This window comes from Neoarthrinium moseri (assembly GCF_022829205.1).
Source record: "Neoarthrinium moseri strain CBS 164.80 chromosome Unknown scaffold51_Wmoseri_CBS_16480, whole genome shotgun sequence".
Classification (NCBI taxonomy): domain Eukaryota; kingdom Fungi; phylum Ascomycota; class Sordariomycetes; order Amphisphaeriales; family Apiosporaceae; genus Neoarthrinium; species Neoarthrinium moseri.
The window spans coordinates 237,192-262,500 of NW_026055165.1; the positions used below are offsets into that span (position 1 = coordinate 237,192).

The 25,309-nt window shown below is 51.5% G+C and overlaps 10 protein-coding genes across 10 annotated transcripts; 6 read left to right on the forward strand and 4 right to left on the reverse strand.

The window, feature by feature from the left end:
* Window positions 1-228: 228 nt before the first annotated feature.
* JN550_010252 (uncharacterized protein) lies at window positions 229-1,549 on the forward strand (the record flags this gene model as incomplete). The annotated part of the gene is made up of 3 exons (XM_049308486.1): window positions 229-385; window positions 443-719; window positions 796-1,549. 3 exons carry the CDS (start codon window positions 229-231, stop codon window positions 1,547-1,549), a joined length of 1,188 nt encoding a protein of 395 aa, XP_049167826.1.
* Window positions 1,550-1,598: 49 nt separating this feature from the next.
* JN550_010253 (uncharacterized protein) lies at window positions 1,599-3,039 on the reverse strand (the record flags this gene model as incomplete). The annotated part of the gene is made up of 2 exons (XM_049308487.1): window positions 1,599-2,830; window positions 2,901-3,039. The coding sequence occupies 2 exons, from the start codon at window positions 3,037-3,039 to the stop codon at window positions 1,599-1,601; spliced, it is 1,371 nt and encodes a 456-aa protein (XP_049167827.1).
* A 1,816-nt stretch (window positions 3,040-4,855) lies between these two features.
* Window positions 4,856-6,207, forward strand: JN550_010254 (uncharacterized protein; the record flags this gene model as incomplete). The annotated part of the gene is made up of 3 exons (XM_049308488.1): window positions 4,856-5,489; window positions 5,549-5,948; window positions 6,003-6,207. 3 exons carry the CDS (start codon window positions 4,856-4,858, stop codon window positions 6,205-6,207), a joined length of 1,239 nt encoding a protein of 412 aa, XP_049167828.1.
* A 661-nt stretch (window positions 6,208-6,868) lies between these two features.
* On the forward strand, window positions 6,869-7,710 carry JN550_010255 (uncharacterized protein; the record flags this gene model as incomplete). The annotated part of the gene is made up of 2 exons (XM_049308489.1): window positions 6,869-7,459; window positions 7,513-7,710. The coding sequence occupies 2 exons, from the start codon at window positions 6,869-6,871 to the stop codon at window positions 7,708-7,710; spliced, it is 789 nt and encodes a 262-aa protein (XP_049167829.1).
* Window positions 7,711-7,923: 213 nt separating this feature from the next.
* On the reverse strand, window positions 7,924-9,805 carry JN550_010256 (uncharacterized protein; the record flags this gene model as incomplete). Its single annotated transcript, XM_049308490.1, has 4 exons — window positions 7,924-8,764; window positions 8,815-9,088; window positions 9,141-9,209; window positions 9,265-9,805. The coding sequence occupies 4 exons, from the start codon at window positions 9,803-9,805 to the stop codon at window positions 7,924-7,926; spliced, it is 1,725 nt and encodes a 574-aa protein (XP_049167830.1).
* A 1,497-nt stretch (window positions 9,806-11,302) lies between these two features.
* JN550_010257 (uncharacterized protein) lies at window positions 11,303-14,784 on the reverse strand (the record flags this gene model as incomplete). The annotated part of the gene is made up of 5 exons (XM_049308492.1): window positions 11,303-11,877; window positions 11,976-12,192; window positions 12,247-12,567; window positions 12,625-12,687; window positions 12,778-14,784. 5 exons carry the CDS (start codon window positions 14,782-14,784, stop codon window positions 11,303-11,305), a joined length of 3,183 nt encoding a protein of 1,060 aa, XP_049167831.1.
* Window positions 14,785-17,369: 2,585 nt separating this feature from the next.
* Window positions 17,370-18,840, reverse strand: JN550_010258 (uncharacterized protein; the record flags this gene model as incomplete). Its single annotated transcript, XM_049308493.1, has 2 exons — window positions 17,370-18,706; window positions 18,780-18,840. The coding sequence occupies 2 exons, from the start codon at window positions 18,838-18,840 to the stop codon at window positions 17,370-17,372; spliced, it is 1,398 nt and encodes a 465-aa protein (XP_049167832.1).
* A 2,954-nt stretch (window positions 18,841-21,794) lies between these two features.
* JN550_010259 (uncharacterized protein) lies at window positions 21,795-23,222 on the forward strand (the record flags this gene model as incomplete). Its single annotated transcript, XM_049308494.1, has 6 exons — window positions 21,795-21,874; window positions 21,936-22,172; window positions 22,234-22,366; window positions 22,417-22,659; window positions 22,726-23,154; window positions 23,211-23,222. The coding sequence occupies 6 exons, from the start codon at window positions 21,795-21,797 to the stop codon at window positions 23,220-23,222; spliced, it is 1,134 nt and encodes a 377-aa protein (XP_049167833.1).
* Window positions 23,223-23,536: 314 nt separating this feature from the next.
* Window positions 23,537-24,589, forward strand: JN550_010260 (uncharacterized protein; the record flags this gene model as incomplete). Its single annotated transcript, XM_049308495.1, has 1 exon — window positions 23,537-24,589. One exon carries the CDS (start codon window positions 23,537-23,539, stop codon window positions 24,587-24,589), a length of 1,053 nt encoding a protein of 350 aa, XP_049167834.1.
* Window positions 24,590-24,666: 77 nt separating this feature from the next.
* JN550_010261 (uncharacterized protein) lies at window positions 24,667-25,116 on the forward strand (the record flags this gene model as incomplete). The annotated part of the gene is made up of 1 exon (XM_049308496.1): window positions 24,667-25,116. One exon carries the CDS (start codon window positions 24,667-24,669, stop codon window positions 25,114-25,116), a length of 450 nt encoding a protein of 149 aa, XP_049167835.1.
* Between the last annotated feature and the right edge of the window lie 193 nt (window positions 25,117-25,309).

The following is a 25,309-nucleotide window of genomic DNA, read 5'->3' on the forward strand; positions in this document are numbered from 1 at the left end:
GACAATACTCACGCACATTATTTTGGCAAATTCTATTTCCTGTTTCGAGGTGCATGTTCGGCGTGCAAAGTTTTCGCACTTCGGGACTGCCAACCACGAGTTCTCAAACAGCTAAGCAGGTTGCGAGGCGAGCTTACAATCGGTGGAATGCGTTTTCCTACACCAGAAGTGCTCGCTTCATGGCCTAAACCTAATCATAAGGATCCGGAGAGTCGAGGTCCTGCACTCATGATCGTCGAACTCACAGTCCTCCCGCTCGCGTTGATATGTATGGGCCTGCGGTTGTATGTGAGAATTTGCATGCTGAAGAAGAGCTGGTGGGATGATTGGTTGATGGCAGCCGCGACCGTCTTCTGCTGTGGCGTTACTGTCTCGGTGATCCTTGGTATGTCTCACCCTATGAGTCTTGTATAGAACATCATGATACAGTTGATATATACAGCGCTGACGTACTCTCGTGTCACAGCAACACAGCTGTACGGCTGGAGTCTACACACTTGGGATCTGACCTATACGCAGATGCTTCAAGGCCGCCAGGTCTCGATTGCAGGGCAGACCCTATTCGTATTCGCTTCCGGTCTTGCTAAACTCTCGATCTTGGCCAGCTATCTCCGGGTAGCACTCCCCGGGTCCTGGTTCCGGCGGTTGACCTGGGCTGCCATTGGCATTGTTGGGGCTGCGATCCCGGCATTTCTCCTCCTGCTGTGGCTACAATGCAAGTAAGTTGAGGCCATGCTCTACCCTCCTTCGTAGCCATCTGCACATGTCCTACTTTCTCGGGCTAACGGGCGTCAGCCCTGCTTCCTCTTATTGGAACCTCTTTGCCATGTCCCGGGACTGCATCCCCGAGGCGCCACCACTGCTAGCGCAGACAACGGTGACAGTAATTACGGATTTCATCGTATACGTTCTACCTATGCCGACGTTATGGGGTCTTAAACTTCCTCTAGGCCAACGTGTCGGTCTTATGATGCTTTTTGGACTCGGTAGTGTTGTGGTTATAGCTGGATGCATGCGGACGTATTGGATATACCACGTCGAGCTGGAGACCTACGACGTTACGTGGGAAGGGTTTTACCTCTGGATATGGGCGGCTGTCGAGGTAAACCTTGGTGTCATTTGTGGATGCGCGCCGGTACTGAAACCTCTCCTCTTCGCTCCGGCATCGAGAAGAGGCACCCAATATAACGCAAAGCCCGGTGCCCTGAATACCATTGGATCATCAACGAACCATTGGACCTCCAAGAAGAGAGGGCTTGGCTCCACCAAACCGGGGGAAGGTGCGATTGGCTATATCAACCTCGACAGTCTCGAAAAGGGGCGGGTCGCTTCCAAGACCGTTTCGAGCGCTTTCTCGTCAATGGTAGAAGGAGACTCCCTGAATGGAAAGAATACCAGTGAAGAGTCGCTTGGTCTTCCCCATCAACCGCGAGAGGCCACGTTCACGGGACACAACTCAGGGAAGCCTGACCTTAACGCTGATGATCCAGTTCTCTGGAAGCAGGAGGAGCAAGAGATAGGCACCCGGACTCATGACAAATCTGAATAGATTATTTTCGTGGGCGCCACTATTTGCACAATGTCTAATAGTTAGCCGCCTAGCTAACCTTGATCTTCTTGCACCAGTCCCTTCCGTGCTGGACTTGATAGTTGCACAACGCTGGTTCGATGGACATGCCAATGAAGCCAGCTAAGCAGATACCTGCACTGTCGCTTACGCTGGTGGCGCCGAGACTGAACTCGCGTTCCGCAGACGGTACCGTCTCCATAATCTCAGCAAAGGTGTTGACGTACACAGCACCGCCAAGAAGGCCCTCCCAGAATATGACAAGGAACACGATGTAGACACTTGGGATAAAGAAGAACAGCGCATGCAAGGTAAGCAAGACAAGGTTGCCTACCTGGAGGAAAGAGGGTAAGTACAGATGGCGGATGCGGATGAAGGCAATCGAAGAACGTGAGATAAAGACGCCAAGCTGGTAGAGAAAGCCATACATTGGGTAGAATGCTCTCAGCTCGGTGAATGGCGAGCTCTCTACGGGGAAGAGCAACGTCGGTGATACCCCCTGGTTGATGGTGTACTCGGCGACGTAGACCAACAGCAGAGGAAGCATATACGGGAAGAATAATGACCTGGCGCGTCGAAAATTTGCGCCAAATTTTGACAAGGAGTCGCCGCCGTCGGCCGATAAAGCTGTCGCGGCAACGGCCGGCCCTGGGGAGAGCAGACTCGCGGCGGCATTATCGGTGGGCAGGCCCTCGACATCTTCCTGCTCGAGGTCGCTCCCAGGTAAAGTCTGATACTCTTTAGTCTTTGCAGCTTCGCGGAGAGGCCCCCTGGGTAGTATGACAAAGAAGCTGATCAGCATGAAGGCGGGGAGGAAGGCCGACGACAGCAAGCTGCTCTTTACGCTGAACTCGAACCAGTTGGTGAACATGGCATAGAGCCCAGCTCCAACGAGGCCTGCCGCACCGGTGCCACTACCCCATGCTGCCAGGCTCATATGTCCGTAATAATGCGTCAAGCCCAAGAAACTGAGCTCGCCCCCTCCGCTCGTGAGACTGGCGAAGACTACGCCAGCCATCTTGATCCCGACCGATTTGTCCGGCGGCGTCAGGGCGATGAGGAGCATCCCCAAGGAGGATCCGGCGGCGAAAAAGATGATTCGAACCCAGTAGGGAACCCTGTGTATGAAGTAGGGCGCGACGAGTTTCGTGAAGAAGGAAGGCAAGACGTCGGCGAGGAGCACGACGCCTTTCGGGACATCGGAACCGACCAGGTCCTGGGCCGCAGAAAGGATAATCACGTAGAGCACATTGTTGATAAGGCCTGAAGTCTCACCGCTGTCAGCATTCTCGTCTGCCCCATCGAGAGGTGAGACGGGTTGGGGGGGACTCACCAAACAGCCAGAAGGCTGCGAGGACCGCGTTGTCGGTGTTCCGAAAGATGGCGGCCACGCGGGCTTGGTAGATGGCCCAGGACGAGGAAGGCGAGCCAGGCATTGGCAGCAGCCCCGAGGACGCAGGCGACCGACTCATGGCGAGCCCAGACATCCTGGGGAAACGGTCTTCCGTTGTTGTGTGACGAGCAGGTAGGTGTTTCGCAAAGATGCCGGGCGCAGGCGGCGAACATCGAGACCATGTGTCGTCGGATTAGACACAACCCTGGCTTCCTGGCCGGCGCGACTCGAGCCACGGGATCCAGAGGCACATGCGACAGCTCAAGCAGCACAACTTTCCAGATGTCCTTATCAGGTGGTGCGAGCCGGCGGCTGACATCGCTGCGGCTCCACTGGAAGATAAGGCGGGACCCCTGCTGGGGTTCCACTGCTTTGGTGGTGGGCTCCCATCTGGCGTCTACTCAGCCTGTCATAAAATATAATTACACATAGTTCATTGCACTTATGTTTGTAGTCGGGGCTCTTGCTTGCACAACTATGTATCTACAGTAAAAAGCCGCTACTTGCTAAGTATGTACCAGCCTCTGTAAGGTTAGGATGACGATATGATACCTAGGTACACATGTATAGGTAAGTTCTATGCAGTGAACATTGGCCGATCAAGAGCCAATCCTGTAGGCTCACAGGCAGAAGCTCAACACGAACAATAACGGGGTATTTCCTCACACTGACTCACTACTCCCGCCGGGATAAATCTGCAGGTACAGAAGTTGAGAGACCCCAAAATCAGACCTGAGGCTCTACTGAGTGATGGACTTACTCTCCCTGGTTGCCTACACAGGGGTCGAAGAAAACACCCATGGGCCGGTGCCGATTTGGGTATGTACCTATATGTAAGCTGCGTCGCAAAGTGGTGCTGGCATCCTGCCACATGTCCACTGCCACCAACCCGGCCTCGATTGCTCGAGACAACTGAGACGTTGTTACTGTTGGCTGGCTGGCTGCTGGGACAGCCGCCCCTGAAAAAGATCCGCCGGGGCGCATCTGACGTTCCCCACTAGAGCGATGCCTGTGCGGCACCAGGCTTGACCCGCTGTCAACCCTAAGTTATTTCTGGGGATTGACAGACGGTACTCAACCCCGCGTGCCAGGCTGGAAGATGTGGCCACGGCGCTATCCAACCCCCGTTGCATTGCCTACCAGATGTAATCGCCAGAGGTAGAGCGGAGCCCCAAGGGCATTTTGCCAAGTTCTCCATTCGTGTCAGAACGGGCTCTTCGAACACCTTGGCTACCGTCACCTGCGACGCTCCAAGGCTCTCGTTGCAAAAACCACCGCCCTACTGTGGGCCTGCAGTAGCTATGATGTAAGCCATGGATGGGGTGCATGCAGCTATTCTCCTACGGGACCGCCTCCCTCTGGGTATGGTGGATGGCACCGCCCTCCTGCAGCTGAACCAGCTGAGCTGCTGAAAGGCTCCGGTGAGTCGAGGTCCCCGAGCGGCGCGTGGCCACCGTCATAGGACAGAGAAGTCTGCAAGCGCGACTGCTGGACCGCCAACGCTGCGAGCTGTGCGACCTACAGCAGTGCGCAACCTCGGATTGCCGCTCCAAGGCTGCTGAAGGTGGGAGGGATCGCTCGGGCTCCGCCTGACCTCAGAAGGCTTGGTCGAAGCGGCCGTTCCCTATGCCATGAGCGCAGAGGAGGGTAGAAGCCTACCTGGTACTCTCCAACGTCTCACCAATTGTTTCTCCTTCTCCTACCTCGATGCCGTTGGTCTCCTTCTGTTTGCCTTGCTGCCTACCATCGCGTGGACAATAGTAACTACACCACGAAAAGAAAGCTGAGTCACCAGATCGGTCACAGGGACAGAGTCACGGCCTCGAGCTTCGACACACGAGTATCTCACTTCTACATTGTAATATATACCAGTGAAGCTGCCGCTACCGACCAAGATGGCGCGACACTACAGATACCCGAACGAAATGCAGATTCGCACGCGGAAGGAGCGTGGCTTCTCAAAGGCCGAGTCGGATTTGCCCGACTATTCTCACTCGGCATCGCCCATGTCCCCCAAGCTGAGCACGACAAGCAAACTGAACGATGTTCTCTCCTACCTCGGGTCGCGAAACCCTCTTCCACGGCCTGTGTCTGCTTCTGACACGGTGTGGCTGCTCGACAACACGGCGTATCGCAATGCGAAGACGGGCAAGTGGGAGGCCGAGTTCGTGTCGGCCGTATTTGCGCAGCACCCGTCCTGCACGGTGATCGACGCTGTCGCCTCTGTCGCCAGAAGCATGGGACTTGAGGATAGCGACCCGGCATACCCCACAATCCAGGAGAGGATCATGCCCTTCATACAAGATATCCGCCCCGGGACACAGGTCAAGGCTACCCAGGCAGGGAGCAAGCAGTTTTTGCTGGGGCCGGGGGGCAGAAATGGGATCAGTAGCGATATCAAGAAGCTTGCGGACAGCCAAAGCAGTACGCTTCTGGTGCCTACCTTTGCCGAGGTGCCAAAGGGTGCCAATGGCGTGTTGGAGATGCGGACCTTCTACGCGGAGCCGGAAGGCTGGGGCGTCATATCCGGTGAGCCAGCGATCAACACCCGCTGCGTTGGAGACCTACTTGCTGACAGCGTTGACTAGATATCGACGACACGATCAAGGTCACCATGACGAGTGATCCCATTGGCATCCTGCGGTCAACTTTTGTCGACATCCCAGAGCCCTGCCCCGGGATGCCAGAGCTTTACACCTACCTGCACTCGCTCATCCAAGAGACGTCGCCGTTCTTTTACCTTTCAGCATCGCCCTATAACTTGTATCCCTTCTTGCGCGACTTCCGCCAGCGACACTATCCACACGGTACCATCATTCTCCGCGACTCCAGCTGGATGAGCATTCCAGGGCTGTTATCGCAACTTACACTTGGCACTGGTGATTACAAGGTAGATCGGATGGAGAAGATCCATTCATGGGTACCCAAGAGGAAGATGATCTGTATTGGCGATTCGACGCAAGCAGACCCAGAATCGTACGGTGAAATGTAAGATGCTCTCCAGGTTGCATCTCCTGCGCTGTCTACTAACGGGATGTCCAGTTATCGCAAGTTCCCTGGCTGGATCAAACTGATCCTGATCCGAAAGGTTACCGATATCGCTGCCATTGGTATCGAATCCAAGAATGAGCCTGAAAGGTTCGAGAAGGCGTTCAAGGATATCCCGAAGCAAGACTGGCATGTCTTCGAGGATGCCTCCGAATGCAGGCAAATACTCCAGAACCTTGTTTCATCTGGCCATGCTTAGGTTCCACCGGCTGGGTCTTGGAATCTAACGCCCGGTTGCCCTCGTTGCGAAGCTGCTGGTAGCTGATTTTGGCGGGAAGCTTGGAGTTTGGCGTATGGAATCTCAGCACATCGAAGAGCAATGCATGGTAGCTCCTTGGCAAGTCGTTTGGCACGTGTACGGGATTGATGGCTATCGGGTCAGTTTGTTATCGTGCTACATACGTAGCCACCATTATTGATTAGAGCTTTATCATAACACATCTCTACCTCTTACGCCGCTGACTGTTCTCGGTTAACAAGTGGGCGCATCGAGTCTGCCAAGCCCCCTCCCTCTAGGTTTACTCCGCAGAACGCCATCCCTGGTCGTTCCTGAATGCCAGGCCCCGCATGGCCCCTCAGCGGGGTGAGCTGCATACTTCAAGCTCAGGCCCCCCGGTGGATCCGGTACCTTTGTGGCTCCATCTTCCTCCCGTCGAAGTCGAACCATTGTGATACATCCTACTTGTTTTCTTCTACTCGTGTTTCTTGTGTCCCATGCCATACTGTTCATGCCGAGTTGCCACTCCCATTTGAGATTATCAACCAAGTTATTGACATCCCGTTTCCCAACCTCCTCAGCACCAGTCTCCGCAGTACTAAGCTTGATTCTTCGTGACTTTAACAGTCCTTGTAAACCCATCATGTCAGCCTCGAAGCGCCAGAAGTCTTCCAAAGATTTCCCGTACGAGCTGATCTACTGGCCTTCAATCCCCGGTCGTGGCGAACACGTTCGGCTTGCTCTTGAAGAAGCAGGTGCAACATATACAGACACAGCCCACGTCAAGGATGGCATCCAGACGGTACTTGGCCAGATTGACGAGAAGAACATTGGGGACGCCCAGAATCCTCCGGGACTTGCTCCTCCCTTGCTGAAGCATGGAGATCTTCTCATCAGTCAAACGCCTAACATATTGCTGTATCTGGGCCCTCGGCTGGCTCTTGTTCCCAGCGCAGAGGATGACGAAGACGGCATCTACAAGGTTAACCAACTGGCATTGACGGCCTTGGATGGGCTCAGCAACGAACCTCATGACTGCCATCATCCCATCGCCTCAGGGCTGTACTATGAGGATCAGAAGCCGGAGAGCCTGAGAAAAAGTCAAGACTACGTCAAGAACCGGCTTCCCAAGTTTCTAGGTTACTTTGAAAGGGTTTTAAGGGGTGAAGCCAGTGGCCAGGGCCCTTGGCTCTATGGTGGAAGGTTGACTTATGCTGATTTAGTCTTGTTCCAGGTAAGTCAAATTTGCTCTGGCCACACCTTGTCACTGACCCGGCATCCGTACAGTGTATCGATGGAGTAAAGTTCGCATTTCCAAAGGCCATGGAGGAATCTGAGAAGAGTGGCAAATATGTGAAGTTATTTGAGCTTTACGATGCAGTCAAATCAAGGCCACGTATCAAGGACTATCTGACCAGTGAAAGAAGGCAGAAATATTCCAATGGAATTTACCGATACTATGAGGAACTCGACGTCACCGGATGAATGGGGGTTGCTATTCAGTCACATGTATCAAAGTTTAAAACACGATAGCACTTCTGCTGAAATACATAGTTTCAAATTATGTTAACATTAGGCACTGTATTGTGTGATCTCAATGAAGCGGTTGACATAAGGAAATCGCTATTTGAGTATTTAATACCCATACCGGAGAGACGACGTGTGGTTGGAGCCATACAAAACGTTGTGCTTCACTCTCTACTCTACCCGCGTGAACGTTTTATTGGCACCAGTGCTCTCCACACTGATCAGTTTCCCCTGGTCGAGGGTAAAGATGAACTCATCGAATCTGTCGGTAAAATCGATGTTCTGCCACACTTGCTGGTTGTCAAAGAGACCGCCCTTGCCACCTTCGGATTTTGCGCGAGGTTTCAGCGGGATAAAACCTTTGATCGTGCGATGTGCCACTTTGATGGTGCCGTCAGCCTTATACAGGGACGCCAGCGATTGTGGGTGCGAGGTGAGACCAGTGGGAAATAGGCGTAGAGAGGCTTTTTTAGTAGTACCCGTCAGGTTCTGGAAGCTTTCAACGCCTCCAATATAGAAAGCCTTGAGGCCTAGTCCTGGGAGGTCGTCATCAACGCTGAGCGTGAGGTTGGTCCCAGGGGTTGTTTGGTCGATGAATGTGCCTGCCAGATTATTCTGGGCATTATCGGCGGCCGCCGCTTCGGCTGCAGGAATGAATAGCTCGCCGAGCGCGTTACGGATTTCCCATCGAGCAGAACTTGCGGTGGAACCACCGACTAGGATGGAGAACCCGAGACCGTGATCCGGAGATAGGCCAAAGATACATGTGTAGTCCACATTGCCGCCTGACTTAGTGTAGAGGTCGGAGATGCGAGTACGACTTGACCCAGGCGTAGTAGGGACTGCCAGGCGGTGGATTTCCCAAGGTGCGCCGACAAGCTCTACCAAAGATCCTGTGCCAGCGAGTGGCTTCATCCACTGCCGGGTTACGGACGGCGAGAGGAGCTCGGAGTTTAGTATCGAAAGACCAGCCGCTCGAAGATCCGCACCGTTCGCGAATAAGCCACCAGACCTGCAATCCAGGTTAGTAGAGCCTCGGAACAATGGCAAATCAATACCCACGGCGTAAGGACTGCAGTGTCATCATCAAATGTTGTGTCTGGATCGACTGGCCTTCGGTCAATCGCGTTAATGTCGGACCCGTTCGGCATAGTTGCCGACATGCCGTCCAGTGCCAAGGGTTCGAAGAGAATATCTCGAACGGCGTCTTTGTATTGCTGACCCGATATGCGCGCAAGAATTTGTCCAAGAACGAGGAACCCAGCATCAGAATATATAGCACCTTGGAAAGGAGAAGTCACGGGGTGTTTGACATCGCGCATATACTTGAAGAGTTCTAAGTGGATGAATCAGCAACTGATGTGAAGGTTGGGACACGATATGCTCACGCTCAGGTGTGATGTTTATCAAATCTTCTGGTTGTGCCTCCCCTGATAATACCAACCATATGATGAGCTCTAAGGTACAAGTTAGAATCAGGGAAATCAACAAAATACCAAAGGGACCGCCGACCTGTTGGTCCTCCAGAGCCAGCTTGGTGGGATGCAAGTGCTCCGACCGTGATATCATCCCAGTTAATATGCTCAAGCGAATCGCCTGATGAGTTCCGCGCGAGTTCAGGGATATATCTCGTGACGGGGTGGCTAAAGACATCGATGCCTGCCTTGGCAATGATCGCGTAGACGGTAAAGAGCTTTGAAACGCTGCCAATTCGGGAGATCGTCTTGTCATTGAGAACTCCAGCTGTGAGCGTTTTGTTCTGGCCCTCCCCTACGTGGTAGTAATTGTATACGGACTTGTTAGTAGCAGCGGAGAAAACGTCGATGGCAAAGGTTAGGTCGGTCTTGTTGAGAACACCATTTTCGAATAGTGCATCAATCACGCAAGGAAAAGCTTCGGTCGCGTTGCGGATTGCGTCGGTGTTCGTGGGATCGAAGTTGGATAGGAAAGACGGGCCAAGAAGGGGAACTTGGTCCGTAGGTTCGAAGCCCACTGTGGCAGAGCCAGCGGCGCTGATGGCAGAGAAAAGCCCGAGAATAGCTATGAAATGCATTGCGAGCAAAAGTTTGAAGCCCTTGATAAGACACAAAGAAGACTGCAAATTGTTACGGCATTCACTTAGAAGCAAGTGTTAGCATTCTATCTCTTTATACTTGAATACCTTTACGGGTGTTTACAGGATGAGAAATAAAATTGCGGTTCACGTCATTTCTAAAATGTAAACTGGGCCGTATACTGTGCCCTGCAGGCTGCGGTGTCGTCGGCCGCTGGTGTTTGACGGACATCGTCATGGCTAAGCAAGGTGGCTGAAGCTTGGTGGGGCAATGAGCTCAGCTGTGGGATTGCTTTTGCATGCAGCGCCAGTGGGACTGGTCGCCGCTGTTCCAACCTTTGCAGGGCTGACACTTTCCTAGGCAGAGTGGGACTTGGTATTCCAACCAGTGCCTCCCTCACGGCAGTAATATACTCAGAGAACTCGGTACGAGATATGAATATCATATGCCTTTCAGCGACAAGAAATTTGCCAGCTCCTGAGTCGAGATTAGCTGTATTCAATACCTCCGTTGACTGCCTGCGATGAATAGAGCACAATGTTTGGACTAATTACCGTTGTCATGAACTTGCGGATGGATTTTAATGAGCATTGATATGACCGTGTGTCCATCCATCTACAAAGTACGGAGTACTTCTCCCTTTCAAAACCAGCAAAAACAGGCCGTGCCGCTGGTGACGGCTTTTTCGCTAGAATGAACCGGGGAAGGATCAACAGATATGATCCTTGTAGGCCCACTAAGCCGCCCAGACTTTAGTTTTCCCGTTTTGGAAGTAAACGCGGCCAAGCTTCCTTCGTACACTGCCTGCATCGCGCAGGATCAACAGCACAAAGCTCTTGTCAAATTGTCAATCGCTTGACGGCACTGTATCCTATATGATTGGCAATGCTAATCATAACGAGCCTAATTACCTCGATTCATACAACTCACAAACAAAGTGATAGTTGCCCAGCGCAAGTGTTAGTTGTGGAGTGAAAAGATACGCAAATTTGTGAACAATGGGGTTTGTTAGGTCACCAAAGAAGGCATCTGTCCTCCTAGCTTTATTATTATTAACTCGATATGTCCTCGGGGAAGATCCAGGTAGCGTCATGGGCTTGTGTCCAAGGTCAATTTGGGCTGTTATTTAATTGTGAAGACAGGCCTTGTGTAGGTGTAAGGGGGCTTCCATGCCCATCCGGTAAGAGATGCATAAGATTCTAGAGGAAGTCTTCCAATACCAAGGCTTGGGAAAGAATATATTTTGTCAAGTCCGAGGGAGACTAGTAGAACACTGCATCTCTTCCATCGTCTACCAAACATAATCGGTGTGCAACATACGGTTTTCGCGAGTATGACGTCCGATTCATTAATCCTACCTCCCAGTGCTGCAGGATTGGCGGTAAAACTCCAACCCAATTTCGAATTCCCCCGCCCCGTCCCCTACACTTCAAGTTCCTTGAGATTATTCTACTATCAGAAGCGTCACCGTCAGTTATCATTATGTTGTACCTGATCTACATGCCCGCCGAAACATCATTAGATTTCGCCCGTAGCGTGTATCTCTCAGAAATCATTGCTGCAGCCCTTTCAATGGTACGTAATAGTTCGAATACAGATACATCGACGCTGAAGATCTTACTTATCCAATTGCGAATGTTAATAATCGATAATGAGTCTACGCCATATGATTCTATAGTTCTGAGCGGGTCGACTGACTCTTCAGGAACTCCGAGTAGATGACTCATGTACTCAGCAAGTGACTTGGTCGCAACGTGAACAGCTTCGGTGGGCGAGTTCGCAGCTTCGAGCCGATCAATGATGTCGCGTTGAGTCTGTTTCTTCGAACGAGTGTCAGTGGTATGACTATCTTCGTTTTCAACATCTTCGGATGCCCAACTCGTTGCATGGCGGACATGGCCCCAGAAAGGCTGGCCGACAGTAAATTGCTCAGCGTCTTCCCGGCTCCAATGCTCTGGTCGGGCCACACCACAAATAGTTTGGCAAGAAGTTACACTGTTCGACAACTCCGCTTTCGGATCACAGAAATAGTCCAAGATGTCGCAGAAATCGGAAAATGGATAGGCGCCAGCTTGGTGTTGCGTTTAAAAATGGTTTGATGGCGGTCATTCACCGCTATGAAGCCATATTCCGTGATGCCCCCTAGATTGATGGATACGGCCCGCTCACCTTGGGCAACTCGAAAACGGGCGGGGGCATCCTGATATGTATTCGCGGCGTTATAGCTCGAGAGCATTCCCGTGCCGAGAATTCCCATCACTGAAGACAAGAGGACCAAAAAGTCGAGACCTCGCGGGAGTTCCAAATGTAAATTCCAGGACCCTTTCACTTTTGGGTTGGTGACAGCTTGCCAATCTTCGTATTTCAACTCTTCGAATAGAGATTCCTGAGAGCATGTTAGCTGTAGTATGACAAAGAATTTGTCGTTTGAATTTGATACCTTCATCACCATAGACGCTTGTATACAACCCTTGATTTGCGGCATTCCCTTAGAGCAATGGTTTAGTGCTGTTCTTAATGCCCTGCGATCACTAATATCACATTCTGGCGTTTCGACATGAACGCCTTCATTACGTAGATCTGCTATTAGTTTAGCAGATTCTAGGCCTTGCGGACCAGACCGTGACAGCAGGATGAGATATCGAGCTCCACGCTTGAACATCCATCGAGCTGTCTCTCGGCCAAGGCCACCGAATCCACCAGAAATAAGGTATGAGGCCTCAGGATCGAGTTTGTGAGCCATTGTAGGCTCGCTAGCAGCCTTTAGATGAATGAGTTAATTACATGAAATGACTTTGTTCCAAACAGTGTAACTTACATCTACAATCTCTGCACCGTCAAATCTTAGGATTACATCTTTTTGTGCCATGTCCTCACGGCACTATTTGAAGGCAGCGTCCAACTCAGAGGCAGAGAATTGCAAGAATTGGGACTTTTTGATATCCGAAATCATCATTTGGACACCACCAACCGCGTAGGCTATACTTTCTGGAGATAGTAGTACCTCGACTGGATTGATGATGACAGCAGTCATACCTGGCGGGGGCGTCGGAACAGGGCTTTTCTTTTTATGCCTGTCCATTGACACAGGGTCATGAACCGCAATATAGCGTGCTCCACGGAATGAGTGATGAACGTAGGGCCCTGAGTTCAAAAATTCACCAGCGGCAAATACAACATCGAACTTGAGGGTCTCTACCAGCACAGGCTTGCACTCAAACCATGTCCTTAGGATGATGCGATGTTGCGAAATTGGGAAGTTCCGCATGGCCCAGTTGTACTCGTCTTCATCTGATACTACCATCCAAAAGTTTTTTATGTGATGCGCTGCAAGCAATTTCATAGCAGCCCGTCCAACTAGTGTATTACCGCCTTGAATAAGAATGTGATCATCTAGGCATACACGCCCTACCTCAATGAGCGCATTATATGCGACAGCTATTTGCGGAATGAGGTAGCAAGCGTCTGCACTTGAAATTGAGTGGCTTTGAAAACGATTCGAACGAAGCTCCTTCGATATCAGCGATCTCCTTACAAAGTAGGGAGAATAGTCTGCACCTGGCGATGGCTTCGATAATAACAGCGGCACATCGCTATCAAGCCGAATGGGAGTCATTTGTGGCGCATATCCCTGTTCTAGTAATGATTGAAGATAAGTGTCCGGAACGAGTCGTCGCGTGTGCAGGAAACCATCGATCTCAACGTATTCCTGCTCATAGTTCTCATAGCGAGCCCTGCAGCCCATTTCCTGAATTATCTTTGCCAGATACTGGCCCTTCCTGGGGCTAAATTCGGAACCTTCTAGAGCAATTGTAATCAATTGAAGGCCATAATTTTCAAGCCGAAGAGTGCGAGCTAGACCGTCAAGCATCCCGTGCTCTGGAGCCCCCTGTCGCCCGCCCCCAGCAGTGACCCAGAGTAATTTCCTTGAGTTGCTCACTAGTAACTGAAGTAGCTTCCATTTCCTGTAATTCAAAGACTCTAGAAATGACTGATCATAGTCCACCAGAAGAATGTTGAGCGTGTCCGTGTCGTCATGAGCCAAATCGGACGCATTCTCTAGGTGAACTGTAGTCGCGGCCATGGCGGCCTCATCCTTCAGATAACATTGGAGCTTATCCGAGACCGTCGTTTGGTCCATAGAATCCCCCATAATGACGAGGCGTACTCTTGTGGTGAGTTGGTCGGGCTGTCTCACCAGTGATGGCTCGTCGTTCGCTGTTGATACCAGCCACCCAAAATGGTATGCTGAGTCTGCTCCTGTCTCAGAATCTCTTACAATTTCAACCCCAGAAAATCCGTTGCTTCTTAGAAGAATGTCCCAAGAGTCAGGCATCAAGTTTGGAGAAAGACGTTCCTTATCCCCATTCGGCCACCATCCAGGGAAAAGCCCAAAGATGTGGCCTGGAAGCCAGCCAGTTTCGTCGAAAGCTTCCTGCATGACGAGCTTGCCACCGGACTTCATGCATCTTCGTATGCGGCGCAGCGTTGCAGGCAAGTCCGAGGCAACATGGAGCACACTGACTGCTATGACAAGATCGTATCGTGTGGTGTGGTAGTATTGTTCTTCAAAGTCCCGCTCGATGTCAAGCATCCCGAATGTCATCTGCGATGCAAATTGGCAGCAATAGTCCTTTGCCTGACGCACAAAGCTTGCTGAAATATCTGTAAAATCATATCGATGGCATCGAAGAGGCCCTCCAGAGCGATCTCCGCGCGAAGCCAAGGCGTTCACGATATTGCAAGTTCCAGAACCAGTTCCGCCACCGACTTCCAAGATGTCCATGCCGGGGTTTTGGTGAGCTAGAAGATCCACAAAGCTTACTATGTGCTTTGCGTGTCGAAATTTGTGCAACCCAGCATAATATTCTCTGAGAATCCCCGTCTGGGTGAGTAGCTCCAGAGGCTCTGCTTTTCCTCTGATGAAATCGGCAAGGTTATGGGCAACGGCAACATGCGCACGACCGATCGGGCCCATTTCTCTGATATCTCGTGACCATTGATCGAAATTTTGGGGTCGTGTTCTTTTTGATAGTTGTGTAGCCTTGGAAGAACTTTTAGGCTGCCTATTCGCCAGATGATACCGTACCCAGCTACAGTACCTCCTCTTCCACCCCGGTTGACCTTCGGAGGAGCCGGTATCTAGTACCGTCAAGACCCTCTCCAGACTTGCTTCAACAAACATTGCGAGGTCTTGAAATTTTGTCGTAATATCTCGGTCTGTAGGATGCAAGGAGTCCAACAGAGAGCACAACTCAGGGGCTGATAAGGTATTCAAAGTCGCTTTGCAGTCAACAGTGAGGTAAAACTTTCTCCATTGGGTGTTCGATGCAATATAGGACGTGTGGGCCGTGAGGTTCGTCAGCCCCAGACCATCGTACTGCAGGATGGGGGTATCGAAGTTTTCTGGTTTGAAGCATACTCCTCTACAGTATACTCTGCGGCCTGAGATTGCTTTCATCATAGCTGTTGTTCTCAGCACCATCACCTCAGGTAGTCTTGTTGTCTTGTTTGACACCCAGAGATAATCCAAGCGGGAAGGAATATGTGTGGCCATAGGGCGCACTCCACCAGAGGAAAGGGCTGTGAACATGGGATGGAACAAAGCATCTAGTGAAACGGGATGGATCACACAATCCTCAGCCGATTCGAATAACTTCACATCGGCCGCGGCCTGTTGCGGTGTTGCCTGGCCTCATCGTAGGACTGATTGCTTGCACGTTGAAATAGAGGGCCATATCCCAGTCCAGTTCGTCTCAAAAATTCATACATATGTTGAGAGTTTGCATGAGCCTGATGACCGATGAAAAGAGTTGATAGGCGAGTTTTTAGTCTACTCTGTGCAGCGACAGTCATTTTCCGTGCCCAGGTATCGGAAGTTGCGCGCAATTCCAAGGAGACAATTCTTCTGCAATTCAACCGCCATTCATCACTTCCAATGTAGGTGCGTACACGGAATTCGTACTGAGAGGTGTTATGTTGTGTGTGAGGGGTACTTCGAAGAGACGTGTGGACCTCTGCAACGCCCCCTGTAGATGTTAGATCAATAGGGTAATCGATGTGTACGTCGTGGAGACTGAAGCTTTCAATGCTTTCCGGACTGGGCTCAAGCTGCCTGGCTGCCTCCAGGGCCATTACCAGCATCCCCGATGCTGGGTATAGAACATGCCCATTAATCGAATATTGCTCGGTCCAAGGCATTTCATCGATCCTGATGAAGTGCTGCCATCGTGGCTCAGACGAGTCCCAATCTATGGCGCGATTGCCTAGAAGTTCAAGGCTGGCATAACTCCTAAACCGATAATTCTGACTGAGCCGGCCTTATTCGTTCACGATTGATCATCCTTGTTTGCTCGACCATCTTGGTGTTACCTCCTGTTGATCACCTATTGAAAGCGTCACGGTAGTTTTCTTAGTCAAGTAAATCAGTCATGAAATTTCTCTGTCTTCACGGAAATGGTTCTAATAGCAAGGTACTTACTTTTGCCTTTATGACTTTTGAAGTTGACACTCCCGATTAAGGTTGCACTCAGTGGCTGAGATATAAACCTTCACCGGCGATGCAAATGCAAATGGGTAGCGTATTATCCCCCACAGCCTCTAAAGGCCCTCTGACTGAATGTGAACAACCGCTCTGAAGCATGCGCTTGGAAACCAACATGACTTTGAGTTTGTAGAGGCATACTTGACACATGCAGAATCAGAAGGTAACTTAGCACTCCCTTCCAGCTCCTTTAGGAGTAGTCTGTTTGCCAGCGCTGACGCATGAAGACGAGTTCTCGTACTACCATCCTAATGATACCTACTCGCTGCAGCGCGCGATGAACCAGTTAGATGCGTTTGTCTCGGTGGAGGGGCCGTTCGAGGGCGTAATAGGTTTCTCCGAAGGAGCAGTGTTGGTTGCAATGCACATGCTGGCGACCCAAATGGAACACGGCACGGCACCGTATCGAACTGGTGTGTTCTTTTCCAGCGCAGCAAGCACATCTGAGAAAAGAAGTCTGGGGTTGGATAGGAGTAGTGTTGTTATTCGGATCCCAACAGTGCATATATGGGGCTCTAAGGACCAGTTGGCCCCCAATGGGGGACAGGACCTGAGCCAGCTGTGCGATGGTGGAGTCCGTCACATATTGGTTCACGATGGAGCACACGAGTTCCCAGCGCAGGACTATTTGATCCACACTGTCCATCTAATTCAGAGGGCTATCCTCTCTTAGTTGCGCTAGCACACGAAAATCTTGGATTCACTAGACGTTTTGTCATACAGGAGGAAAAAAAAAACTCTTCCATTTGTGGTAAGCTCCATACCAAAGATAGTCTATTGGCCGGACGTGCTTACTGTTACACGGATAAGCGGGTCATGGGCTCATCTCAAGCATATGTATTTGGAGAGGTAGCCAATGTGGACGTAGCTCGAGTTCCTGTGGATCGACTTTGATTCCAAATCCACGCTTGATAGGAAAACACCCTGTTGAAGAGATGTAACCATCTCATCTCCCCATCCCCCATCAACGGCCCGGGCCCTTCATCCGTCATCACAGCCGCTACCTAAAACATGGATGCTTAGGCGAGGCTGAGCCGTAGGGCTGCATTAGTGAAAGTGTTGGAACTACTATGTGCTGTACGGCAGGACCAACCGCTACAGGTGATGTGATGCAGCCTTTGCCCTGCCACGACGGCATGCGTCAACCACCCCGCCGACAAAGATACGAGGTTGAGCCGTAGGACTATGCCATGATTACCAGATGAATCCGGTGCCATCACTGCCAATCCGACCCTGGGCGGTGCGCCTCGAAACTCGCGATTCCAAGCCTCCTGGAATGCCGGTCCCAAGCTAAAGACATCACCCTCGGTTGGGCGCAGCTTGCACTGCGCATCAACGGAGTTCCAGCCCAGGATCTTGTGGTTATCCTTAATCAAGATTCCTGGATCAAGTCTACCAGCGTTCAATGCGTCAAGTGTCTCATCAGGCTCGAGACTTGATGCATACGGGTATAGCATCATATGGTGGTCCTGGTAATGGCAGCCAACGCCAGCTAAATCTGCTACAAGGTCGACAGACGCGCGCTGGAGGATGTCAGAGCTGCCAACACCCGACCTCTCAAGCACAAGAGGAGTTCCAAGTGCTCCACAAGAGAGAATCACAAGTTTTCGCGCCTTGACTGTCCGGACGGCGTTATCAGCATCGGGTTGGAGAGTTTGGTTTGGCTTGTAGGATACCCCGACTGCCCTCGTGCCCTCAAACAAGATACGTTCTACCAGTGACTCTGTCAGCACGTGCAAATTAGGATGTTCTCCATCCTTGAGTCTGGGGTGGATATATGTGTGAGCTGTATCCTGACGCTTCCCTTGAGGGTTGACGTATCGTAGAGCGCGCATGACTCCGTTGCCTGTGTCGAGATTATTAAGATCATCGACCACTGGATAGCCCAGCTTTGTTACTGCTGTAATGAAATCATTCTCCAATCTGGAAGCACGGTATGTGCTGCCAGAAACGTGGATGGGGCCATCATTACCATGACAACTTGTCTTGTCCTCGCCATGGTACGTCTCAAGCTTTTTCAGGTAAGGTAGAAGCTCGTTGGCCGACCATCCTGGAGTTTCCCAGGCGTCAAAGTCACTCCGCTGTGCCAGACTGTAAAGCATCAAGTTCACAGACGATCCACCACCCAAAACACCGCCACAAGGAACGACAGCCTCTCGACCACCTAGGTGCTGAGACTTCTTCCCCTTATAAAACTGCATGTACTTGTTTTGAAGCTGGATATGGGCAAAGAGAAAACCCGGGTGGACAATCAAAGGCACTTCAAAGTTGTTTGTGCCCCCCTCAATGATCAAGATGGAGAGTTTGGGGTCAGCATCCGCCAATCTAGCGGCTACGATACAGCCAGCACTTCCTCCTATAGAAGTAGATCAGTATTCCAATTGTAGTGAATATGACACGTATGACAGGGCCTTAGGAAGCTCACTCACCACCAGCAATGATCACATCCACCCCCTGAAGGTTGCTTGGAAGGTTTGTGCACAGAGTCATGGTTTGAACAATGTTTGAAAAGTTTGGTTTTGGACGGAGGAGGTGGGAGGCGAAACAGATGGATGTGGGCAAATGAGACCCGGCAGGGACTGTTGCAAGTTGGAGTCGTCAAGGACTTATGGATCCTTTTAAAACTTTTCATCGTTGAATTTGTTGCTAGTGCTATGGTTCGTGGGCGTCAAGTGTGCATATGTGCATGAAACCTGCACAAAAGTCGAAAGGTATAGGGTTTCCCCCCTCCCTTGTACATCTCCCTTGCAGTGACAACCCACGAATCACTGGTTATATCTGGTACAGTGACCATAAAGTTACCTTGCATTACAGTATTGAACCAACGCTCGTCCTACATGTGCCGATCTGCGCTCCTTTAAACCTACCATTAATGAGATATTGAGATGTATGTGCAAGCCTCCCTTGATCATACCCACACAGTGAACTGGGGTCAATGCAGTGGCTCCCGAGTTATTAGAAAAGAGAGAATGTAATCGGTGAAGGTGGACTATTTGTATTTTGCCTCTATACGGTTATGTCCAAAATATAGACATATGTTCGAATCCTTCTGGTAGAGATCTAAAACGTACAGGCAGGCTATCAGTCCTTGGCCGTCCTTTCACGCAATGTGATGGGTATTAGATTCCTTCTATTTATATAAACCAATCTATCAGCCTTGGTATGGGCGACAAATTCTAAACTGTTTAGATTTAGTTCAACAGCTTGCATTCTACCAAGCCTTGGTATGACATTCCACCACGTCCACCCGCTAGCTAGGGAAGGTGAGGATTCAGCGTAAGACTTGGCGATGAAGACGAAAGATTAAAGGAATTGAGAGCTCCACGATGACTTGCGTTTTTGAAGATGGCGGTCCTATTGTCGGCAATGATACACAGGTACCTACAATGGGTTTGCGCCAGCAGCCCCGAGATTATTGTTGCTCAAGTCTTCGGACTATTCGACACCACCCTGCCCTCGGACTTTCGAGTAGTGAAAGCAACGACGGTTGCCATAGTCCTGTTAATGGCAAAGTCAAAGTTGGTGATTGAATAGTCTCAGCAGAATCCCTGGCGTTGCAGACGGCGAGATTTCGCAATCTGAGCACGGTTTTGCTTGACTGTCGCCTGCAATCTTGAACAGTTTTAGGGTTGATAGCGCCATGGTAACCCGCAAAATCTATCCAAGCTCCAAAGACTCCGCGTGTAATGTAGACGCTGTTTCTCTGGCGTTTCAAGCAATCTTCGAGAGGGGCGGTTGTCATCACCAAAGCCACCAGCTGCTGATCTCTGTCGTCTGCCCCTCACTATGAGATCAAAGACCATTCCGCGTAGGTGATAGACGATTTGTGGGCGGGAATAATGCTGTTTGTCTCTAGGGCTATACCGGCGTTTCTGCTCCAGCGAGTGTTTCTAGTTGTTGAGCATAAATGATCCCTCCCCTACTTAGGTACGGCCTACAAGGAGCACACCAAGGCCCAGGGGCCTGTATTGCACTCTGCGAGGAAAGTTATCTGCCCTAATTACGAGTACAGGCTGTCCGAGAATCTATGAAACCTGTTGCGAGTATGCATGTGGTAGCCATGATCACATCCGAATCGGTGGCAAGAGGGAAGTCTCCAGTCGGAAGGATTGCCCCAAACGAGTGTATGTTTTCATGGGTGGTAAGCAGCGCTGTAAGAAAAGATGCAGCGATCAGAGTTTATCGAAGGTGAGACGAGACTGCTTACAGTGAATTGGAACAGCTATGACGTGGCTGAGTATGAGCCAATTTCTCCCTGTTCTTGTCAATGACAAGAACGGGCCTTCTGTTAATAAGGTTATTAGCGAGCTGTCTCTTCTTCAACTGCTATCTTGCTGTAACAGAAACTCCCGGTGTCAGCTCTTTTATCTTTATTTTTTATTATTTTTCTTCAACCTCCACTGACACATCGCCCACGGTTGCGCTATCCCGCATGCGATAGATCTGCAGCTGGGATATCTCCAAAGCCTTCACTGGCTTCAGTCAGGGGGTTTGCTATTAAAAGAACGTCACAATACTTGCGCACTTTATAGCACTTGCGGCGTCACCGAAGACGGACAGCTAATCTCTGGAAAGTTAATTACTTATTGGAGTGCCGAGGCTCTCCGGAGGCATGGGCAATCCCAACGCAGCGGATCGCCAACTTTCTTGTCGTCCAATGTATCTGCAGCCAGGACCAGGGCTGGGGCTGTACATTTAAGTTTAGCTCGGCGCCGCATGTTAAGCCCCCGCCAAGTCGCTTCGCCCTTGCAGAATCTTCGATGATGCAATGCAGGATGGCGTCACTAATTGTTGTATGAACATAACGACACAGAACTTCCCGTCTAGGAACAACTCCCTGTGGTTTGACTGTCTGTAATTGGCAAGTAGCATCTGTCGAAGTTCCCTGGTCTTTCGGAATCGTCGCAAGGGTTTTTCTAACAGGGAGCTTATCCGACGGACAAGCACCCATGCCTCTGAGAGCCGGTCGGGATTCCGCCGATTCCACTCAGGTTGGGAAGACGTTAAAGCATCTAGATTCCTTAACCCGAGTGGATTTGTAAGTTCTATCCAGTTTACACCATCATGCGTTAGCTGTATCTGGAAGGTGAGACTTACCGAATAGCATCGCGCAAATGAGATAGGGTGCTTGGCAATTATGGCAACCCTTGTCGCCGTTCATCGCTGGCAGCTGGGCCCCACTGCATCTAGCCAGGGGTCACAGCAAGAACCAAGTCTACTAGTACTAGAAGCAAATTCGGACTATAGGTGTGACGTCTCCAAGAGTTAGCAGATTGGCCACACGAAATCGTCATGTGGTTTGCAGCGACAGGTGCATAGAAAATGGAGATATAAATGCCGAAGCCATCGCTGCGCGGAAGACTTTTGCAAGAACATTCCACGGTCTTTGTAATTGATCGCCAGTCGACGTCAACCCTTTAAGCGGCGCGTGCCATATTTTCACAATGCGGTCTACACTCTTTACCATCTCACTGCTTGGCACGGCCTTCGGCGAGCGGCCATTCTTGAACGAGCCCGATACCGGGTGAGTAAATCCAAGCGTCGGCGTGGTATGCCGTAAACTGCTGACTGAGACGGAACTGCAGTATTGAAGATGTCTTTGGCGCGACTCCAAATGGCGAGCTCATCCCTCTTGATGGGATTGTCGGCCTTCCCGACTTCGAATGGGCAGCGCGAAAAGCAATGAGCCTCGAGAACTACACCTATTACCGCAACGGGGCCGGCGGCGAATGGTCTTACCGGAATAACCTTGAAATTCATAACCAGTTTCCACTGAGGCCTAGGATGATGGTTGATATCACAAATGTCGAGTCGACACTACCGTTAGTCCGCTTATATCTTGAACGTCGATGGCCCCTGCCCCCAGCTGACTCTGCCACAAAGGACTACAATCTTGGGCCACAACGTCTCAGCACCGTTTTTCATTGCGCCATGTTCGCGGGGAGCTTATGGCAACCCAGAAGAAGCAGAGCGAGGCTTAATCGAGGGCGCCGCATCGAAGAACATCTTATACATGGTGCGCCACACCGCGATTGGCTCGTGCTACACGATGACTGACAGTCACAGGCCGCTTTCTATGCCAACCTGGCAATGGAGGAGATTGGTGAGATTGCTTCAGACAACCAAACGATCTTCCGCCAAGTGTATCTCGACCAGAACAACACAGCCACACAGCAGATCTTCGACAAGGCTGCCGCCGCAGGTGCCAAGGCGATCGTCTACACGGTTGACAGCCCAGCCAATGGTGTCCGCCACCGTGCAGCCCGGTTTGGAGTCGGTTCAGCTGACACCAGCTATTCATACATCACTGTAAGATAAAAGACTTCGCATTGCCTGCCTTCTCACAACGAACGCACGGCTAACATCAGTTCTCAGTGGGACGAGTATGAGCGCCTGAAAGGCATGACCGAACTACCCATCATCATTAAGGGCATCCAGACCGTCGAGGATGCACAAGAGGCCGTCGCGCGCAAGGTCGACGCCATCTATCTTTCCAACCACGGTGGCCGCCAGACTGATGGAGTGCGCTCCCCGCTAGAGGTTGCGCTGGAGATTCACAAGCAAGCCCCTGAAGTTTTCTCGCAGATTGAGGTCTACGCAGATGGTGGAGTTCGCTATGGGGCCGATGTTCTTAGATTGCTATCTCTCGGAGTTCGGGCCGTTGGTCTTGGGCGTCCGTTCATGTATGCCAATGTCTATGGCCGCGAGGGTGTGGAGAAAGCAATTGATCTTCTCCGTCAAGAATTGGCGTGGGATGCTGGCAACACTGGAGTGGCTGACTTGAGGAATATCAGCCCCAATATCGTAAGTTGTCCATTCCTAAGGCAATTGTACCTTTTGCTAATGATTCGTTCCTATAGGTCCAGTGGTAAATCTCTGTCCAACTGAGAAGGCAGACTTCAATGTACAAATTTATGTTTTTGAGAGCTTAACATAGAATAGAAACTTACTGTACTTTTATTAGAGCTGTACGACCAATAAACTTTCCCGTTTCTCTGATTCCATTTCCGCAAGTGAATGAGCACGACAACTGAACTAAACACTTTGAGCAAGGGAAGCTCATCGTGCGATCTGGCAAGGCACAAAACCAAGTCCGATCCATGTCAGATTTTCCAGTCGCCTTTGAAACTACGGTGTTTCGGCGACGCCCGAACCGCCCGAACCGCTCGACCCGTTCCTGGTCAAGATGTTTCCTCGAGCAAACAGGGGTTGGGCGAAGACTGACCTCGTGATACCGCTGCCGACGGCAACGCTAGCGGCATCGCTTACGGCGCCTGAAGGACACAGAAACGTCCGTGTAGTTTCCGACGGCACTCCGGAGGCCTGGGAGGATGGAATGCTCGACGCCCTGTTCGCGGATATTCGACGCATCGTCACGTTGCACGCCATTCCCGACAGCTGGCTTGTAGACCTGGACAAGTGGTTCTGGGATCGCCATCCTCACGCCATGTCCGTGTTCGTCGGTATGACGACCCAGGAGTACTCGGTGCGCGTTGCCAGCCCCGAGGAGTACAACATGTCCGACCGGAATGGCATCTCTGTTGACGAGCGGCGCGGCCGACTGCTCTTCGTGGTACGAGGACTGGACGGCGTGGGGGCGTTCCTGTACTGGCGCAGACGTCTTGTCTCGTCGGACGCCGCTGCGACCGCGACCACGCCCATGCCCGCCCCTGCACCGTCGTACACGCAAGAGCTCGACCTGCTGGTATGGATGCTGTTCTGGCAGGGATCACGGGAATGGTGGGGACGACTCTTTCCGCCGCGCGAGGCCACCTTCGACGGCTCCCGACAGGGAGAGAAAACAGCCTTTGATCAGTCCGATGGGCCGATCTATTCATATCTCCGGTCTCCCTTCAGAAACCCGTATTGGTACCCCAAGACCACCACCACCAGTCTTCGGTTACAGGCGTCGACTCTTGCCTCCGCCAGCTTCTCGCCACCGCCGCCGGCGTCGACATCGCTAGCAATACTGCCACCCGCTGGCCGCCTCTCTGAGCGAAACTTTAGACAGGCACGGTTCCTGGGTGACTCTGAGTTGGATAATGGGATCTGGATACAACAGCAACTGGGAGAACAACTGTACCCTGCCGGACAGCCTGGCACCAGTGGCTTAGAGGACCCTGATAGCCCCGGTAACCCCAGTGCCCTTGTCCACGATGTGTTCGACATTCTGGATCTGATGCATAGGCGCCACATGATTCCTGACGGCTACAATGCTTCTATTGACTCATATCTCTAGGCGGTTCAGCCGCGCGGTATGCTGCTAATCGTCGGACGCGAGGTTCCCGCCTACGAGAGATCACACGCCAACGCCCCATGGCCTGGTCCTGGCGAGACGGCAACGCCGCTACCGCTCGCGAAACACCGTCCAACACAAGCCCGCAGCCTACAGCACCCTTCTTCAAGGAGATGGCTCTTGATACCGCCAAGTATTGGCAGGCAAGAGCGACTAGGGTTGCAGACGGCTGGAGACGTGCCTCTTGGGAACCACTACAAGATGCCACCACGCAGCGCTTGTTCCCGAAGACGGCAAGATCGCTCTGCGCCGCCGGCAGCCATCCTAACCCATTATTACATGCAGCCAGAGCCGAGACGCAAGCTTGGCAGACTTTCCGGGAGGCAGGTGAGGATTGCATGTTCAACCGATTTCTACCAACAATCCCCATCCCCTACCAACGGGAGTACGACCCATACCTCTGGCTGCGGTTTCGCGATCTGATAATGCTGGGCACGGGGAAGAATGGCCACAAGAGACCGTCTCGGTAAGTACCTATTCGCTGGGTCCCAGAGTTCCCCAAGGTCCCCAAGGCTGAACAACGGGCGCTCGACCTACTCGGTTTCATTCCGCCCATCGACACTTCGGAGCCCCATCCGGCCCGGCAGGCGAAATGGGTCCCCGGAGGCACGACTGCAAACCAACTTCTCTCTCAGATAACGGCGTTTGCAACCCTGCAAAAAC